Source organism: Platalea leucorodia (assembly GCF_965183815.1).
Source record: "Platalea leucorodia genome assembly, chromosome: 5".
Taxonomy (NCBI): domain Eukaryota; kingdom Metazoa; phylum Chordata; class Aves; order Pelecaniformes; family Threskiornithidae; genus Platalea; species Platalea leucorodia.
In genome coordinates this window covers 32,088,359-32,108,704 of record NC_138827.1, presented here as the reverse complement: position 1 = coordinate 32,108,704, position 20,346 = coordinate 32,088,359, and the positions used below count along the sequence as shown (strand labels likewise).

At 46.0% G+C, this 20,346-nt stretch overlaps 1 protein-coding gene across 1 annotated transcript; it reads right to left on the bottom strand.

Annotated features, from left to right (window-relative positions):
- Positions 1–668: 668 nt before the first annotated feature.
- KIF2C (kinesin family member 2C) lies at positions 669–19,467 on the bottom strand. The gene is made up of 21 exons (XM_082313173.1): positions 19,255–19,467; positions 19,069–19,163; positions 17,161–17,265; positions 16,885–16,933; positions 14,562–14,681; positions 13,692–13,808; positions 13,186–13,286; positions 12,828–12,923; positions 11,566–11,620; positions 11,316–11,478; positions 10,944–11,034; positions 9,275–9,338; positions 7,985–8,076; positions 7,632–7,774; positions 5,934–6,138; positions 5,368–5,478; positions 4,794–4,861; positions 3,102–3,204; positions 2,908–3,024; positions 2,416–2,542; positions 669–1,085 (listed from the first exon to the last, which is right to left on the bottom strand). The coding sequence occupies exons 1-21, from the start codon at positions 19,316–19,318 to the stop codon at positions 1,009–1,011; spliced, it is 2,163 nt and encodes a 720-aa protein (XP_082169299.1). The 5' UTR covers positions 19,319–19,467; the 3' UTR covers positions 669–1,008.
- Positions 19,468–20,346: the final 879 nt, after the last annotated feature.

Genomic DNA, 20,346 nt, shown 5'->3' with positions numbered 1-20,346 from the left:
CAAAGGACAGGTTGTGGGTGGCCACCTGCACCCAGGTCGCACACAAGGGTGGTGGCAGCACCTTGCTGCACCTGAGCCAGTGGCCAGCTTTGCACTTCTGCCCTCAAATACAGATTTTGGTGGGCTACTGAACATGTGTATTTTGTGGCATGTTACCCATAGGAAATATATGTGAAAAAATGTGAAGTAACACCTGGGGGCTACCTTCAAAGCCTAAGTAAACTCCAGTGGTACAAGGAAGCGTCACAGGGCCGTTCCTACTTACCCCATGTCATAGGAGCTGAGCCACGCGCTACACACTGAGCTTTGCTCAGGTGCAGGATGGGTACCCTCTCAACCAGCTTCCCCCTTGCGAGGCAAGTTCTACACAGCAGGATCTCAAAATTAAGGGACAAAATTTATTTTGAGTGATTTTTATGTAAACATTACAAGTGTAAAGACTTTAAAAAAGAAACTTCATCCAAGAAGTCAGCCTCTCTACAACACCAGCCAGTCTTTAGGGGCTGTTAGACTTCATCAAAATCAGCAAGAAATATATTTTATAAGATAGAAGATAATTAAATCCAGCAACATTTATTTATCAAACTTCTTAAAATACTGATTTTTTACAATTACATATAGTCCATTTTCTTTCTAGAAAAGCCAGACTTGCAACAGTTTTGCAATGTTTCAAGCACATCTGAAAAGGTTATATGTACACTAGAAAACTATACACATATATCTAGTTCTATTAGAGACGACCATTGTCACTAGCAAAGGGCCAGATGCCAGATGCATCCCGCAGATGCTCAGGCCCCCCTCCCCAAGCCTTGCAGGGGTGTGTTTCTAGCACTCTGCCGAGTACCCTGACACCAGGCCATGAAGAGAGAGAGGATGCTGTCTTCGCTGCCCTCAGGCACGCGTGGCCTGCAGATACTCTACCACATTTAAAACGGGAGTTACACAAACCACTGACAAACATGCAAGACATACAGAAGACTGCTTGTGAACCAGGTTTTGCTGTATTTACTAAGGCCTCTGCCGGCTCATCTGCTTGCTGGCTTGCTCCTCCAGTTGCATGGCAGCCCCCAGGGCGTCCAGTGTTTCTGTAAAGGAAGACAGTGACAGGGTGACTGACCTGGAAGCTGGGCTGCCCAGCCCAGCTGTCCCCCTCAGCAGGGCTCTGCAGGGGCCACAGAGGGAAGGGAACTGGGCGAACACTGCTCAGCCAACATCAAATCCTGCCTGGTCCCACAAAGCCCTTCAGCTGACTTGTTCATTTCTACTCATCAACAGTCTCGAGCCTGCAGTTTGCAGTTCAGACTAGATGCCACTAATCCAGCCATCCCAGAGGGCCAGATTTCCCTGGCCTGTAAGGCAGAGAGGGTAGGAGGGCACTTACTCTTGTTATCTTGTCACCACCCCTCCAAGGTGAAGGGAGGGATACAGCTATCGGGCTGCATTTGAGATGGGAGGACAGCCAGGGCTGTTTAACCTGAAGCAGTGACTTTTTTCTTAACAGTTCACTTTGATGCCACAATCTTCAGCCTCATTAAAATAAAAAACCCTCACAGCCTTGTGTTTGAGGCAAAGACTACACCAGCTGTAATAGCTCAAGGAGCAATCAACACCCAAGTTATTGCAACAGTGGCAGAAAAGTAGCAGTTACCAGTGTCGCTTCCCCATCCTCGGTCAGGCAGCCAATGTACCTGGCACTCTGTTACCGTGTCTCAGCCAAGCTCACGCATCTGCCTTGCTGCCTCGCTACCACCGCTTCAACCGGCATGGTCCGAGCAGAGTCAGGCAGCGCTCAGGGGCCAGGCAGCTGACATCCGCCTGCACAGAGCTGGGAAGTCTCCCCACCGGGTCAGAACTGAACAGCTGGAGGGATTGTGTTGCACATTAAGTAACACCCTGTGCTAAGGCACAGGCGTGCCAAACACGGGTCCTGGCAGACATGGCATCTCAGTACATGCCGGGCAGACGCTTGTACTAAGTGGATGGGCATTAAGGCCTGATACCCATGAAAAGAGGAGTGGAAACAGTGGGCATACCCCTGTGAACCCCTAGAACATGGCACTGGGACCTATTTCTCAAAGTCTGTTTTTTGGCCAAGGCAAACAGTAAACTATATAACCAACGAGCCAGACTTCAGCTCATCTGCTCTTGGTGGATATTGCATTCTGCTCAAGGGAAGGCAGTTTTATATGGCAATGCAAAGCAAGTGGAAGTTACTAGCCAAACTAGTAACTTTGGAAAGTGCAGACAATGGGACATTTCAGATCTGTTCCTATGATCACCTAGGAAAGTGACCCGAACCGTAAGCTCTGCAGGAGGAGTGGGTGCTCAAAGCCCCACAGGTATGCTGGTGTTACTTTCAGGTCTTTGAGAAGAAACATTAGTGACAGTGCTAGTCAGAGACAGGCACTAACATACCTCTGACACTAAGGAAGTTTCTTGAGCTCTCTCCTACAAAGTGCTTAGCTCTGCTCACAAAGGTCTCGAGATCATAGTCTGGTTGCTCCGTGATTCCCAGGAGGTAGTCAAGTTCAGTCATCATTCTCTGTATTTACAAGGATAACAAAGATGAGAAATGGACTTTCTGGAAATTCAATTAGTTTCTTCAAATCTGGCACACCAACCAACAGAGCTGAGCTTCTACAGACCGGTACCAGTCAGTGCCCTTTAGCAGCAAGTAGAGGTTGCTAGTTGGAGGGGAAGGAGGACCAGCTGGCCACAAGCACCAAAATGCCCCAGTTTAACCAGTTGGGCAGGAAACCACAGGAAAAAGTTGGCAGTGAGGAAAAAGTAACACCACTGACAGCACCTTGCAGTACAGCCCCCAGCCCACCCAGCAGCACTTGGCTAAGGCAAGGTGCTATCAGCACGTAGAAGGCAGCCTGGGCTGGGCTTGCCTCTTCCACATACCTGTCTCAGGTCTCTAAGCTGTTCTACAACCTTCTCCTCCCGTTCACTGATCTGAGTCATAGCCTCACGGAAGCTGAACATGTGGGGAGAGATATCTTCCTCCTCATACTTGGAGAGCTAGAAGAAACAGCCCAAGTAAGAACAGCAAGTTGTTCCCAGCTTTGAGATCTGTCCAGCCCACTGCACACACGTACATTGTGACCTGAGCCTTCTCCATTGGTCTCTGTTTCACCATTCTCAGTCTCCATCTGATTCTGTGTTTCACCACCTCCATTATGAGGGCTGAGCTCTTTCACTCTGCAACAAGAAGATTTGTCACTCAAACTCTTCTTCCAGCAGTTTCTGGGCTACAGCATCACAAAACAGCTACTGCAATCAGTCAGTGCTTAGCAAGAAACATTCAGCTGCATTTAAAAAGTTGCACATGACCACCCCCAGAACAAGCTCACATGGGCAGAAACCCCAGAGGGCTGTGGGAAGGGAAGCGGAGAGATGTTTGTCTCCATGCCCAATCTAGGACCCCCCCTGGAGAGAAACATCCAAGTACGCAATGCTCATTGCCAGCAACGCCTTTCACAGAAGCTGTCTTCCACGTGTCCGCTTGGTCTGTCATGAGCAACTAAGACAACTTAATATGGGAAGAAAAGGAATGAGGTTCATTTTTTCCCCAGAGACCCACCGTGCCAGAATAGGTCTATCATAAGGATAAAAGCCATGGCTGATGACATGGTCCTAGAGGCAGCTGTCAGATACCAGCTGGGCATTTCATTCCAGTTACTAGCATCAGCTTCATATTTCCAGTGAGTTTCAGCCTAATACCCCCTTTCTTATAGCTTAACTTGCCTTGTGCACTAGCTAAGAAGCCAATAGGCCCAACTCAAGACTAGAATCTTACTGAAGCACGCTAAGTCAGACGTTGCATTTTGTCCTGTACTTTCAGGTGAGCAGAAATGACTGTCCCCCAGAAGAAAAAAAAAAAATGCAACTTCAGTCCAGAACCAAATCTGGGAATCTGCCAAGATTCATGGTGTTCCTGAATGCTTACGACAAGAATTAGCATACATCCTTTCAGAGTGTGGAATGCTTTCCAGGAAGGAACCAAGCAGCCTTTTGTGAACTAAATGAAGGAAAGCTACCAAGCCTGAAATGTGCAAGTGTCATCTTGTTAACATATGACAAAAGTGACAGTCTCTTTACTTGTCACCTCACCGGAGAGGTGTAGAGGCATGAGGTGTAGAGACTGGGAGGCACTCACTGCTCTGTCACACGGGTTCCAGGTATCAGCAAGACCCCCAGGGAAACCTGAGGCTCAGTCCCTGCAAATCTACCTTGCCCTGCAGGTAGCCAAGGTCAACCACCAGGCACTCAAAACACACACTCCCACCATCTGCTTCGACGCATTTGAGTTCTCCAGGTCCTTCAGATTTTGCCCAAAGTCTCCAAGGTGCCATACCCTATTAGTTCATATCAAAAGTCCATCAAGAACACCAAGTGGTTTGTGTCATCTGCAAGGGCCATGTCAGGGACACATTCTTAGCACACCTCTTACAGATGGGACCCAAAGTACTACAAAAAGTAAAGGGCACAGAGGTAACCATTCAGGACAGAGCAGACTCCCTACAGAAACCAGGGCAGTCTGAAGCCTAGCATGAGAGCCTTCTCTGAGGAAAGGAGACATTAGTCACAGTTTAATACACTCTCTATTATGTCTCACACAGAGAACAACCAGGTTAGTTTCATAAGCCAGCTCTAAGATCATTTGCTCCTAACAAACAACTTCCAAACTGCCATTACAGGCGGTGACAAGAGAACTTTCGGTCAGAATAAAAGCAGCCAAAACACCTTCTGCAACAAGAGTAGAATCCCCAGGTCAGAAAGGCCATTACCTGTCAGCGTATCTCAGCGTGTTTAAGGTGTACTCACACGAACTCATGCCTGGAGAAATCATTGCTATCTGCAAACAGAACAAAATACCTCAGTGACTCCCACAACTGACTTTTGCTCATGATAATGGTCCTACAGATCTCACGAGGCAGCTGGGACATCTTAGAGCAAAGGGCCAGAGTTGAGACATTCTGTCAAGTCCATTTTTCTTTGCAGCTTCTGTGGGACATTGCCAGTGGCCCTCTATCCAGCTTTCCACTGGCTTTGTGTGCACCCACTGTGCTGCACCCTCCACAGGAAGCAAAGCCCTTTGAGAGCACACCAGGCTCTGCTGCAGACTCGCTGCATGAAAGTAACTTCTGCAGCCCTGCTTCTACTGGGGCTGGGCAAAGCTCACCGATTTTTGATCTAAGTCACCATGGGTGAGTGGAGGAGGAAAACTGTACGACTTCTTTGTGGAGAATTGAAGCTTTCTGACTTCAAAGTCCCCTCACTCTAGAAGAAGAGCATGCAGCTGTTTGGTCAAATTGCAAAACCCATAAGCAGCGTGCGTGTTTGTGCCATGCGCATACTCACCATACAGGTCCTTGAGTTTGTTCCTATGAAAGAGTCTCTTAGCACCTGGGTCAGCTTGCTCTCCCGGAAAGGGGTATGAGATTTGTTCTGCCCTAAAGCTCGGATACATTCCTGAGAAAAGATAACTCTTGTGAATGCAATATCTGCATCTCTTCTCAAACTGCTCTGCAAGCTATCAACCACCAATTGCTGGTAAACGCAAGGGGCTGGAGAATGGCCATCTCTATTGATCTGTAAATACTTCATAGCCTTTTAAATATACTCCAGGTATTTGACTGTCACAGGACAGCTAGTATATCCATTATATGTTAAAAAAAAAAAAAAAGACAACTTGAACAAAGCTTGAAATGGCTGTACCAGTGTCTGGCCTGACAAGACTGCACTGCTTTCCTGGAAACATTCTAAATGGAAGTATACACCATTTTTAGGATTGTTAACATACTAAACTAGGATTTTTTTTGGCTGTTCTTTTCCCTTGCACTGGAAAGAAACAGAACAGATAACCCCGGAGTTGAACAGAATCCATGTGTTGATTAGCACTATTTGCTCCTGGAGCTATAGCTCACCTTCAAAGCCAGCAAGCTCTTATTGATTTCTGCACCTTCCATTCGTGTCTGCCGATCCGCACTAGATGTGTCTGCGCCCCTCTCATTTCCTGCCAAATCCACCAAGGAAAATTTGCCAAGCAGTTTCCCTCTTCGGCGTAGTATGATTTGGAAGCAGGCATGTGACCGCGAAGAGCTAGTGTTCGCAAAAGTCTGCCCAGATGTCCTACAGCAAAGATGAAAACAAGTGTTAGAACTGTGTCACAGAAGACGCAACAGGTCCCAACAGCACTAGATAAGACCTGCAGCCATTCAATTCAGTTGTTTAACCTCCCCAGTTTTATCCCACACATTAATACCTCAAGTTTGCATGAATTATGGAATTACCTCTGATATAAGAGTACAGAAGGACTGCTGTAAGAAATATGAACCTGTACCCCAGTTGCAGAGATTTAAGGCTATTTAATCTGCCTGGCTCAACTCAGCCAGCCTACAGCGGGATGCCTTTCTGACTGCTAATGCCTTACATGCAGTGCTGAAGGGATGTTTTCCAGCTCCAAACACACCTCCCTGCCTCAGGGCAGGCCACATGTCATTCTCCTAATGCATCTGCTGTCACACAGTAAGCTCAGTCAAGCTCCCCACTAAACAGCATTAGCTGTGCTAGCACGTTACAATCACGTTAAATCCCCTTCTCCAGCCAAGCTAGCTTTGTACTTTACCTCTGCTGTGCAACTGCACCTGCCCCATCACTGCAAGACACAGACTGGAGTCTTACAAGTTACCATAAACCCCTCTGTGACCTTCACCATCATTTATTCCCTGAGAAGGCTGGCAGGTTCACTGCCCCACCTTCATCCCTGCTGCTGGGGGAAAGGGAGGGAGGTTGTCCAAAAGTGAGGCAGGAGTCTGAAATGTTAAACAGTTCTTCACTGAATTGTCAGCCAAAAAAACACGCACAGCAGAGTCCTGAATGAGCTTTCAGGATGTGCATATCTGCACATGCAGTGCAATACAGACGCCAAGGAGTTCTGATTTGCCTAGTAATGTTTCCACAGCAGTTGCAACTTAACCGAGACAGATAAGACTCGGTAACACAGATTTTAGCTCCTGATTACAGATACCAGTACGATGGTAGAGTTGCCCTGACCACAGCCTTCCTGCCAGGACAATGAGCCAAGCCTACAGCTGTCCCTTGGCACGTGCTCTCTAGGATTCTTTAGCAAGATCCTTGAATGACATGCAGCATTTTTGTTGCCGTTGGAATAGCTCATCTGGCCTGCAGTTAAGCCAAAGCATTTTTGCAACTGTAGGTTGATGCCAGCTGCTCTTCCTTGATCTTACAAGTCCACAGGGAGCTACTTGTGCTCCTGTAAACTAGCTGATACTTCTAGAAAGCAGCTACACTGCTCAGTTTAGCTGTGGCACCAGGGCAGCCATCTCCTCATGTGATTTGTTTCTCTATTCTTGGAGTTACATGAGGACATACGAACCATGAACTCTGACTTGCTCTATGGAAGGGTGGCTAAACCCATCCCTGGTAGCCCTTTATTCTGTAACGATCTTCCTGTATTCATGCAGAGGTGCTGCTCAGTGCCTGCCTGTTACTGGGAACAACAAGCTCCTGTTTAAGTCTCAAAGCACCAGCTACAGACATTATATATTTTTTGTAGACATGGAGGCAAACCAGGACTTCTTATTAGTTTTAAGGCACCAAACCTGCAGGCACTGCCCATCTCAATCATTCTGATGACATCCTCAGCACAGCCGACTTGTCTCTCTTGGAGGCCAACGACCTGAACCTGCTGCTTGCCATCCTCCAGGACTCGAAGCTTTGCCTTCTTATTCAAGAGGTCAAACACCTATATTCAGGAAACAAGATAAGGCAAATCTGAACAAGGTCTCCTTGTAAGTACTTTGCGCTATCTTTATAGAAAGCTATATAGAAGCAGCACCATTAACACAGCCTTCCAATTCCATTCCAAACACACCAAGAATACACTATATAGAACTATAGAAACTAGTAAGTTTCACTCAGCTACTTACAAAAGTTTCAGCCAAAAAAGTCTTACCTTTCCATTGTATATTTCAAAGAAAGTCACATAGACTTCCAGGTCCTGACTCCTGTATCTGGGCTGGTTTAGAAGGAGGAAGACATCTTGTGCTAGTGAGGAAAGGCAGGAGTTTATTTAACACATATACACACACATATATTTAGTTAAAACATATTCTAGTTGCAACTTGATCTACTTTCAAATATTGCGCAGCCATAAGGCAGTGTCTAGCAGCTGAATGACAGTCACGATAAGCAAATGCTAGTGGAACAATTAGTGCTGTGCTGGAGAACAGTTTCAGCAGCATCCTCAACCAGGGTCTGAAAACATGGGGATATGGAAGTTTCTGCTGCTAATGTCACCCATAGACAGCAGTCCTTACTGATCTGGGGGAACACTGGGATCTGCCATTGTTTCAGACAGGCCTGAAAAAGAGTCATGTATTTGTGTTTCAAGTGGTTCTTGTGGAAAGCCTAGAAAACATGCATCCCTGAGCATCTGCATTGCTGCTGTTTGGAGAAAATATAGCAGATTAGTTGACCCTTTGGCTGGATCCAGTGCAGCTTCTCACAATTAGGCTTCAGACTTTGAAAAGACTTTGAGCTGAAAAGCAAAGACTTCCCTTCAGGGCCAGTCATAACTAATTTTCAGAGACTAGCAAATAGTTGCTCTTGTTTCAACTGCCTTGCTACACACACAGAGACTAGTTTCACAATATGCCTTTCTAAAGGGAAGGTAGAAGAGGTCAGGACTCGTGGTGCTTTCTAGGCATTATATCAAGGAGGAACTTCTAAGCATCTCTTTTCCGAAATCATTTTGTATGTGCTAGGTTTTTTGCATCCAATGCTTGGGAGAAGAAACATAACACATACATTCATAAACTTTCTGTATAACAAGCTTTATATCAGAAATGGGTAGGGTTGTGTTGCTTTCAAGTCAGGTATTTCCAAACACCATCCTTAGTATAAGACAAAAAGCAAAGCAGAAGAATCCAAATTGAATGGTTCAGCCCAGCAAATGCCAAACTCGGAACTATGTCATCTCTCTGCCTCAAACACAAATATCTGCTGGTGAGTTAAGTGTGGATCTAGAAACTCACAGGCTGGATGGAAAATATTTTGTGAAACTGATTAAAAAATATTTATACCTCCTGCAACCAACACCACTACTTATTACTGAAAACACAAATACTTCATGTATCTTTTACTGGAAACATTTATTTTAAGTAACCACACAAAACCAGATCTTATCTATTTAAGAAAAACAAGCAGTAATTTGATTTTCGTATCTAAAGAAGAATCAACTTACATGCAAAAGCATATATGCCCTTTGAGGCATCCTGTGCTTTCCCAGAGAAGTCTCCACCCATAGTCTGTGAAAAGAAAAGGCCAGAGGTAGAGCGTGGCACAAACAAGTCAGGCTACCTGATTTTAGTCCCAAGACCATACTAGGAAGTTACCATATATATATATATATATGCTCCGATCTCAGTGAGATGATTAGAACACAGTGCAATTCAGGACAAAATTAGTTTGCTGCTTCCTTATCAGTTCAGAAAGATCTGGACTACGCAAAGCAACAGCTGAATGCCTGTAAGGCTCTGCAGTGCAGAGTCAAAGCAGTTCTTCCTCCAAGGGGAAACACATGGCCGTGACAGTGCAGGCAAATAGCCTCTGGTCGGAAGAAACAAAGCCTCGCTTTTTAGGATGTAGGTTGAGTAACATTTTCACTGCTACTTCCAAAAGCTCACATGTGATATCAAAACACATCAAACTTCTAGAGCAGACAATACCTTTAACCCCGTTGACCAAGGTACCTTTAACCCCCAAAAAATTTTCAGTTGGTGCTATCCTGGTGACTTGCTCTACCACTTTTATACGAAAGAGTCAGTTATTTAAAACACAACTCAATCCCATGACACATTCTCAATCTACCAGAATATGCAGCACTCCAGTCTCAGGGTACAGCTACTGTCCTTGCACTAGTTCTGCACCCCAGGATCAGGAAGGGAAAGTAACTTCGTTGCCTATGGTTTAGTGCCTCACAGTTGTATTCCTGTAACGATGCTCAGATGAGCAGGTTTCTCTGCCCGTGCCAGTGCAATGGAGGCAGCTTATGTCCAAACTCCTGTAAACTTCCAAATTTCCTTCCGGATTACTGGAAGAGAGCTACAGGTCACTACATAGCACTAATGATAGGAGATCCTAGCCTAAAACTTGCCTCGAAGACTGGAATGACAGCAACTGTCTGATTACTCAAACTGACAGGCTAGCCTAGTCCAGTCCAGATCAGTGTGGTTAGAGATAAAGGCTTCTTGCAGAACAAGACGACAGCAGATTTGACTCCACTATCATGCCGTGAGGGAAGAGTTTCCCACTTTCCTTCCCTATAGTTTCCAGTTGAAAATTTAGAGCAGGTTACCCTTGAGATAGAAAACAATCTTCAGGTCTCTTGAAACTGCAACTGGTAGACTGGAAGGAGTAGTTAGAAAGTGAACACACTGATTTGCCCACTTCACAAACAATTCTAGATCACTTAAATGTTTATATGCAACAAGAGGCTTATTCTTACATAATCACTAAAGTCTTTGGAACGCCTCCAAGCTCAAAACACAACACAGACAACGGCCTTTGTCTCAGGCAGAGGCTAATAGCCCCACTTTGCAGACTGGAGTTCGGCAGCGACAGCCGTTTGAGGCAAGGAATAGCCATGAGTAACACTAACATGTCAGGACATCCTAAGTCTTTAAAAAGCCAGCTATGGGGGGATTTTAGTACAATTTTCCTCACAACGTCAAAGAAAACCCACTAATATGTAAAACTACAGAAAAAGAGGATTAACAACTCAAAGTATTAGCTTTAAGACAGTGAAACCAAGATCCAGACTCCTTACACAATCCTACTCATTATCAACATCAAGGAGCCTTAAAATACTTTAGATAAAGCTAGAAAATTTGAGACCTTTGAGAAAAACTTACATGTGTCTTGCCACTGCCTGTCTGGCCATATGCAAAGCATGTCGCCTTCCCACCCTCAAAGATGGTCTCTACAAGAGGTCTAGCAGTGAACCTGGATATTCAGAAGGTAAAAGACAGTTAAGGCAAGCATTTCACACCCTGTTTCATCAGTTTTCCTTAAAAAAAAAAAAAAAAAGGCAAATAAAAACAAATTCTTAGGAAATCAGCAAGGCCATGCGAAAAATAAGCTTTAGACTTTTCAGTCCTTTAGTTTCCTCCAAAAAGGACTTTAATATTTATTTCAGGTAGCAGTTTCTTTAAGCCAGGATGCCATCTAGCCATAGCTCCATGCTTTTGTCTTGAAAGTCATTCCCAATGACAAGAAAGCATTACCTGTATACCATTTCATTAGAAGAGGATTCATCAAATGAAAAATCAAATCTAAACGCCTGGGTTTCAAGGTATTTTGTTAGGTCCACTTTCTGCTTTGGCTCATGCACCAGCAGGACGCACTTGCTCGGAACAGTAATCACATCACATTCCTTTTTTAGAAGTTCTGTTGACAGAAAAAGACCCTCAGTTTTAACAAGAATAAGCAATGTCAAACTGCTCCAAGACAGAGCTGCTTTGTCAGTACACTCACCTTGTTTATTGAGAGGGCGCTTCCTCACACAGACACAAATCCTATGTTCTTCTATCTAAAAGAAAAGTAAGAAAACAAGTAATAATAATTTCCCAATTACACCCACACCAACTTAATATTACAGAGAGAAAGAGGCAATGCTCCCTCACATCTACTTTTATGTACACTGATCAGAGTTGCCTCTGCTACGGATCAGACCCACTCATGCAGGGATGTAAGTCTTCAATCCACTCAGTGCAAAAGAAACACTACAAAAAATTGATGTTGATGTAGTGTGCTCCAACATATCAGGTGGAAATGCTGCTATGCTACAGAATATTTGGGGCACTTTCTGTATCAGAATTAGTAAAAAGTTTAGTCCTTGGCCAGCTTTCCAGCAAAATCTGTGATATCAATACTGCAACTATGGTCAAATTCAGGCAAATTATTATTTTAATTTACCCCAGAGGTATTTTTTGACCTGGAGTTCTTTACTGATGCAGTAAGGTTAGCTATTTGTGCGGCACAGCTACACGTCACTTGAGTTTGGGAAAGTGCATGTTCCATGGGGTGAGGCACAAAGCAGAAGACAACAAACTCCTCTTGAGCCGTGTGGCGATACATATACAAACAGCTGGGTGTCAGGCCCGGAGGATGCAGGCACACAAACCACCTAGTGTTCGAAGCCAGTCCACACCTACTTTTTTTTCTTTGAACTTAAATGCTGTCATTTTTCACTGACCATAACAAGGCTTTTGCTAGACAAGGACTACTTGTTCTCAGGTATTCTACCTCCATAATTGCTGAAGATATCAACTGAGCCTGTTTTTTTCTAGTTTTTGACCTCTACTTTTGCTCCTCTGCTTTTTGAGCTAGTTTAACATTATTTAATATCGCTTACATATGATAACAATTTCTGTTATAAGGCAACAGTCCATTTTAAATTATACCTATACCCACAACAAGCTAAGCTACTATGTAATAGGCTCTGCCATTTACAAGCACTGAAAAAATACTGATGTTATCACACAGATCATTGCATGATAATTGTTGAAGTGCAAGCTCTTCGCTAGTGACATATACAAAGTAATGCAAGGCAGCTTAGCCCTCAATAGGGGAAGCCAGTGACCTCACATATACCACCAGGTGCCTCAAGATCACAATATGCTCAGAGGGTTTCCAAGGTGCAGTGATGCACTAAATTCCTCATATGCCAAAATCTTCAGTACAAAATAAAGTAGTCTGTCTACAGGCTACAGTTAGCAGCCTCAATATTTACTTACTGGGTCAGTTATAGATATTGGCTGGCAGTCTAAAGTTGCTCTGAATTCCTTGATCATCCGTGCAAACTCCCAGTTTGGACAGCTGCTGTCAAATTCCTGCATGGAAAAACCATGGATGTGAAGGTAACTAACCTGTTACAGCAAAAAAACCCCAGAGTGTACTAAGCAATCAGCTGTACACAATTAGAGATATTTCACTGAAAGGCCACAAGATTCAGAACTTTCTGAAACTAGAATCAATCTATCCTTGTGTACGGCTTCGTAAGAACAAAGCCTGTCCAAAATGTTTTAGTTTCAACTATTGTGATGCACTATGCTACAGAATTTCCCCTTACTGGTGTATTGTAGAGTACTCCACCTGTGCACGTTTTGCCCTGATTTCACTAATTTGAGCTCTCTTTTCTTCTCTCTTGTTTTTCATTTTCTCCATCTCTTTCACGATGTTAGATCCTCTCCGAACTAGATAAAACAAAAACATTGCCTTGGATTAAATTTTCATACTAGGTTTTAAGCATAATACAAATATTTCAACTTTTCCAGGTTGCTGACAGACTAACTTGTGCAGGAAACAATCATCTTCAGAAGAATGGTCATTAGTTTTGCAGCGCTTCCTTCCCAAACCAGATCTACCTACCACAGAAACTACCTAGCAAACCTCACTACCACTCTAAAGTAAAGGCAGCATTTCTGAGGAGATACCACTATAACAGAATTATGCATTTGTAATAAAAAATGCTCAAGATATTCTGTCTTACTGCCAAAGCCACCTTTTCAAAGCTTTAGTCTTGGAGTATGCAAAGTAGCAATCACATAGTGATGCGTTGCTGACCGGCGAGTCAGTTCTTACCCACTGCTCCCTGGTACCTGGGCTCACTGAAGAGCTCATTCTAGCAGCAGGCAGGTGATCCTCTGCATTTCCATTTACATTTGTCAGCGAGGCTTCTGGAGCACAGCTCAGCCTGCTAGTCCTGGTTCGGCCAGCTGCAGAAAGAAGCCAGACCAAACCCAATCATTAGATCCCAAAGATCAAGAATAATTTTGTCATTTGTAAAGCCTCACAGACCACAGGCATTCCTCAACTCTGATTCTGGATCAGGAGAGAGAACTAGCTAAAACCTGTGATAAGTGTGCAAATACTTTTTTAAATCCTTTGCCTGATCACCAACTTTAATTCAAAGCTACAAACCAAGGCCACACCGACTAGATAAGAATTTACTATCTAGCCTCTCGTTTTGATGTCTGTGCAGAACTTAATACACAAGGTATGCCCTCAACTCTTCATAGGGAAGGTCTGGTAAAGACACAAAACTACAATTTCATAATTCAAGTAGGCTCAAGTTCTTGCTTTACTCAACCAGTATAGGTAAAACTACTACCAGTATAGTTACAGAGTGCGTTGTCAGCAGTATTAAGGCACTTCTCTTACCACTCTAGCCCTGTGAATGCCACTTTATGCTATTAAGCAGACACCACGTCCACCCACACTCACAACCATGGCTCTCTGGCTAATAAAGCACATCATTATTCAACAACATTGTTTCCAAAGTCCTTTGAGAACTCCTTCAGGTAGAAGCCCTGGATATTTACATAGTGGCAGACCTCTAGGTCTCTCTTGTTTTATATATGACGGAGTAGAGGTTGCTCCACCCCCTGGGATTTGCAGTTTACCTAATTAAATGCATCCAAAGTATCTTGCTTCATAGTAAGAATTCACTGAGTTCTTTCTCCACTCACCAGGAACTGATGAAATGGTTTTGGTTTGCGTAGAAGTGCGGGGATCCACCCTCATCTCATTTTCCTGGAGGCTGCACTGAGATTCTGTGATAACAGACATCCTGGAACGGCTAGCAACAGCTTTGGAAACACGAATTCAAGGTCAGCATCATGCCTCAGACACTCAGACATTTGCAAGTAAATCAAGTGCTCACAAAACGCAGAACAGTGGGGAACAAGGCATGGTTAAAAGGACCATTTCCAGATCTCTGATGCATTAGCAAAGTGTGGGACAAAGCAGTACAGGTGGGTGAAAAGCAATCATGGAATATTCCACTACAGAAAAGCAAACAGTTCGCTCCAGATTTGTAAGTCCAGTGAATTTCTTTCGGATATCACTAAGAATTCACTAATATGGCAGTTCCAGAACCTTAATACCTAGGAAGGCAGAAGATACAAGTCAGGGAACTGGGAAATCCTCTGAAGCCTCACACTTGCAGGGCTGTGTGAATTAACCATTGGATGGCAACAGTAGTACTGCAGTCTGGCAACCAGTCGTGGGCAGCATCATGCCCACCATCACAGCACCCACACACAGACTGTGTGCGTGGTGCACGGTGGAGTGGGAGCTTGATAACACTAAATTCAGCCAAAAGACGCTATGTAATCACAATAGTAAATCTTTGGAAAGGGTCCTTTTGTAGGCAGTCTCCATTGTCACATGCCAAGGTATTTCTTTCACTGAGACCAAGTTGTCTGGGGAAAGGATTGCAACATGCACCTCAACAGATTTGTAAAGAAAGCAAATCTGAAAAGAAAAAAATAGAAGTGTGATATGAAAGCTAGAACTGCCTTCATCTCTAGCAATTACAATATCTGTTTCTTAATTCATTCCAAAAGCACTGCTTCTCTCACTTCCCTGAATGAGATGGAGACAGACACCTCCTGATCTTCTTTAATTTGTTTAGTCTAAGAACCAAAACCTGAAGCCAATGTGAGCTTTCTAATTGGTACAGTGCAGAGTTTGCAACAGGACAGATACTCACTGACACTCATGGGGTTTAGCTAGCTATAACAACAGATAATATTTGAGGAATACTGAAAACACTGCTTCTCTCTTGTACTCTGACCAGGTCTTCAGTGATAAGACTGTGCCAATAGGAAAGGCAACAAATATTTCAGATTTGCAATTAGATTCTATGCTTCAGGAAAGCCATGACCTCTGTGAGGACATTTATTCATCAATCAGTGACTGGATTAATACACCTTTATTTTTCCAGCTGGCTATCCAGATCCATTAACTGACCTGTCTAGAGACAGTCATGATTTTAGCACATCATTTGGCTTGCCAGTTCACAAAATTTATGGAGAGTTCTCTGGATTCAAGGAAGATCAGGATTCTCTAGTACAGAGCAGCTTTTGACATATTAAGCTTCTTTGACTACTCCTGCCTCTTCAATGCAAGGGCATTTGTTCTGTTGTCTTCTGGTACCAGCTTCCCTGTCTTGCACCACATACAGCAAAAGAGGCCAGACAAGCCCAGCTGTTTTGTTTACAGATCCATTTGCACGGAAAAGCACAAGTTCTGGCTAACTATGCACTTCAAGAGAATCATTAAATTAGCAACCTCAGCATGACACAAGTGTAACACAGACCTGTGATGCTGCCACTTGCAAGTCAAAAAGCCAAGAGTCAAATAATAAGCTAAAAGAAGGCAGAATACGTGGGAGTTTTCTAAACTCCTGACACCTCAAGAAAAACAACTCCTTAGCAATCCCACACTCTGACATCTCTATCTTCTCTTCTGGCTTTGCTCAAAACACGTACTGACATACAGGCGTTGAGCTAGGGCACACCAGCTGGCACTTTGGCTGCCTGGTCTAAAATGTCTCCAAGGATAAAGCTCTAGTTATTGTCTAGGGGGACTGCTTGCAGAGGAGACATCCATTTGTCACCACTATTTCTTTCTTGCCCTTTCCACTCTCATTTTGACACTTTTAATCTTAATAACTGCCACTTACCTTTTGTTGTTTGTGGCATTTGCAAAACTCCATACAAAACTTTAAAATTCACTGCAACAGTAACTGCCTAGTGACATTTAAAGGAGAATCAAGGAATAACTACAGCAATGCTGCAGAAAAGGGCAACACATCAACAAACTCCAGCTCACAGGAACAGGACAGCAAGCTGTTAGCAAAGTTTCTGCACTCAGGAGTCCAAATATGCATTGGTATGAATCAGTACGGTCTTTATTAGCATTGCCTGAATAAGCAGCTATATGATGCGCTCAGCTAGACCACCACTGTTTCACAGGGATATAGCAGAGAAAAGAACATTTTCTCACCTTCCCGTGGAGCAGGAATTTTTGAAAGGGTTGTTCTACGCTTCTGTTTCTGAAAAACAATAACTGCTGTAAGCAATTGGAGTAAGCTGCAAACACCTAGCACAGACTTCAAGACAACATTGATACAGCAAGGATTTCTGACCCAAGTCTACTATGAGACAGAAAAGACAAGTTAGAGATCTCAAACTGCAAGACTGAGGGTATTATTTATAACAAGACCTATGCTGCTGACACTTTAGTACCTTAGGAGAGACTAAATCACTTTAAAGCACTTACCTGTACAGTTACATTTTCTTGCAAAGGAAGGTTCTCTTTCACATCTGCAGCAGGTAGTTCTTCTGACAACTCAGGATTTATTGTTATCACATCATCAATGTCAATCTACAAGAGCAAAGGCAGGATGTTAGAGAGTGGGATATTGCTGCCACCACCTACGGCATTTTTTCTTTTTTTAACCTTGACTTTCAGTACAGGCAAACAAACCTCACCCGCTGCCTGCCAAAAGTTAAGTTAAAATTGCCTGGAAGGGCAAGACAGTAGTTCATATTCCCTTTCAGTAGTCTCGGATGTCCAAATATGCTAGAAGAAACGTGCTAGTTAAGCCATTTACCCTCATCCGCCAAACACCACGCAGCTCTGCATGTGCCACAGAGCACTTACGAAGAGATGGGCAAAGCACATTTGGCATCAACTGCTTTAATCTCTTACTGCTAATCTTAGTAAATCTCAGCTGCTCTGTGACTTCTGTGCTAGGAGAGCATTAAGTGTTTACTGTGCGATTGCACTTACTGAAATAAACTTCAAAGAGCTGCTTAGACCTTGGGAAATGAAGGATTCAGCATTTAATCCACAAGTCAATTCACCTGCATTCTCACTTGCTACTGCAAGCAATTTCACCTAGGGCCAGCTACCGCCTCCTGCCTGGCCCTCCAGTGAAGTCATAATCCTGCCTCCACCGCAGGCTGCGGCGCCCTGGCACAGGCAGCTGCAGGGCAGGGGGAGCGAGGGGGGCAGGCAGCCAAGGGCAGGCTCAAGCACAAAAGGCAGCAGCTCTCTCGGTTCAGTTTTTCAAACCTAACCCTGCAGGAGAGGTTGAAAGCACAGGTACACAAAAACTCCGGTATCACAGCAGCCTGCACTGGAATTCACCTAACAAAGCAACACAAGCACCACTCCAGGAAGTTCCTGAGTTCTCAATTAACTTTTAAATTACTTAAATAAAACAAGAGTTGATAAAACGAGCAAAAACAAGTAGGTGAGCATCTGTAAAATGTGGAGATACCACATTCTAACGTAAGAAAAGCAATCTATAAAATTTGATTTATATGGAATCTTTAAGTATCTAATCAGAAAGTGAATTAGCTCAGAAACACATGTATGTGGACAATATAATATATACTAACAGCGTATAAGAAAATTTGCTGGTTTTTGAATTGTTTTCATAGAATTTTAGTATTATAGGACATACACACAATTTAGCCAATTATACCTGAATGTGCAAATGTTGCACTTGAAGGCAGGATGCACAGGAACAGTATGAGATCCAATCTCAAAGAGCCAGCCAATGGCCACTTTAAGATTTTTAACTAAACTCTAGAGTGCAGGTTACCAGAGAAACAGAGAGGACAAGCAGGTTTGCTCCGTTACTAGAGGAGATTTTGTGAAGTGTCAGGACTTCAGCCACATCAGCCTCAAGTGCCCCAGGCTCCCTTCCCCCCTACCTCCCACAGCATTTATTTTATACCAGCACAGAGACTGGAAATCAAACTGAGCCTTCTTCACATGGCACCTTATTAATGGCACACGAAGCCTTAAGGAAAGCCTGAAGGCCGTTGTTAGAGACACGAAAAGCCAACAGACAGCGCCCGGAGCTGGGAAAACTGGGACTTTGGGGCATTCAAAATCACTAGCCAACAGCACGAGCGAGAGGCCCGACATCCATCCCCTTGTTCGCCCTCAACGGTTCGGAGCCCCGCTTCGGTACCGCTCCACTGCGCCCACAGCGAGCCTAACTTTCCCATCGTCCCCTTACGCGCCTGTTTCATCGCTTTAATCGTGCACAACGTTAAGATAAGCCCAGACCTGAATCAACTGCAGGGAAAAGCGTTGCTCACCCGGAGCCCGGCCGGCGGGGCGGAGGAGCGGGCTGCGGCCTGAGCACGGCCCGGGCGGGCCCTCACTCACCTCCTTGCCCTTGGTGGCGCCGTCCTCGGACCACTCCACCGACACGGAGGACCGCCCCACGTTCACCGTCTTCACCACCGCCTTGTGGATCAAGCCTGGAAGAGGCCAGCGTTGAGACCCAGGGCCCGGCCGCCCGCGGCCGCCCCGCGGGGCCGGGACCCCCCCGCTGCCCTCCCCGCCCCTCACCGTTGCTGCGCTGGATGTTGATGGCGCGGCCGGGACAGATGTGGCGGTAGAGGCGGGAGTCCATGGCGGGGGCGCGAGGAGAGCGGCGGCGTCACCTCCCCTCCCGGCAGCGAAGCTCAGGCCCGGGCAACCGCCGCCGATTTAAACCCCGCGCGCCGGCGTGCCGCGGGGCCTACCGGGAAACACCGGCGAGCGGGGGACTACGCCTCCCAGCACGCTCTGCGCGCGCGGCCGCCTACAGCTCCCGGCGTGCCCCGGGGCGCGGCCCAGGCCTGCGGCTCCCAGGAGGGGGGGAAGGCCCGCCACCGCCCCGGGGGCGAAGGGCGTGCTGGGAGATGGAGTTCGGCGAGGCGGCGCGCATGCGTAGTCGGCACCGGGGGCTCAGGGAGCCCGGCTATTAGGACAGCGGAACGCCGCGACTGCAGCGGGGTACCGTCTGTGAAAACACTTTGTGCTGTTCTGTTTTTTAACCGGAAGAAGGGCAGCTCCACCGAAATGGAGCCTCGAAAAATTAGTTCAACACTCGTACTTGTTCCTCTCCACGGAAATCTTTAGTAAAAGGCGAAAGATTTATACGATCTGAAGAGAAACCGGAGCATGACCCCCACCACGCCCCCGCCGCACCGCCCGCCTGCCCCGCGCCCCACAACTCAGGGCGACGGACGCCCGCCCGCTCCCGGCCCCGCGGGCCCCGGCCCGGCCCCGCCGCAGCCGCAGCAGCCGCGCAGGCCCCGGCGGCTCGGAGCGGCGACGGGAGCGGGCGCGGCGGCGGGCGGCGGCGGGCAGGGAGCGGCGGCTGCCGCGCTGCCCCCTGGGTATGCAGAGCGGCGGGCGGCGCCCAGGCGCGGGCTCGGGGGCGGCGGCTCCGCCGGGCGGGGGCGGCGCGGAGCGGCCGGGGCGGCGCTGCGGCGGCCGTGCGGGCCCACGGCGGCTGCCGGCCGCCCCCGCCTCCCTTCGCCCCCAGCCCCAGCCGAGCGCGATCGCGTGTGGCCGTGTTTCTCCACGGCGCCGTAAACCGCACGGACGGCCGTGCCGCAGAGTCACGGCTGTACGAGACCCCCACTCTGTTTTTGACCAGGAAAAGGAGCAGCT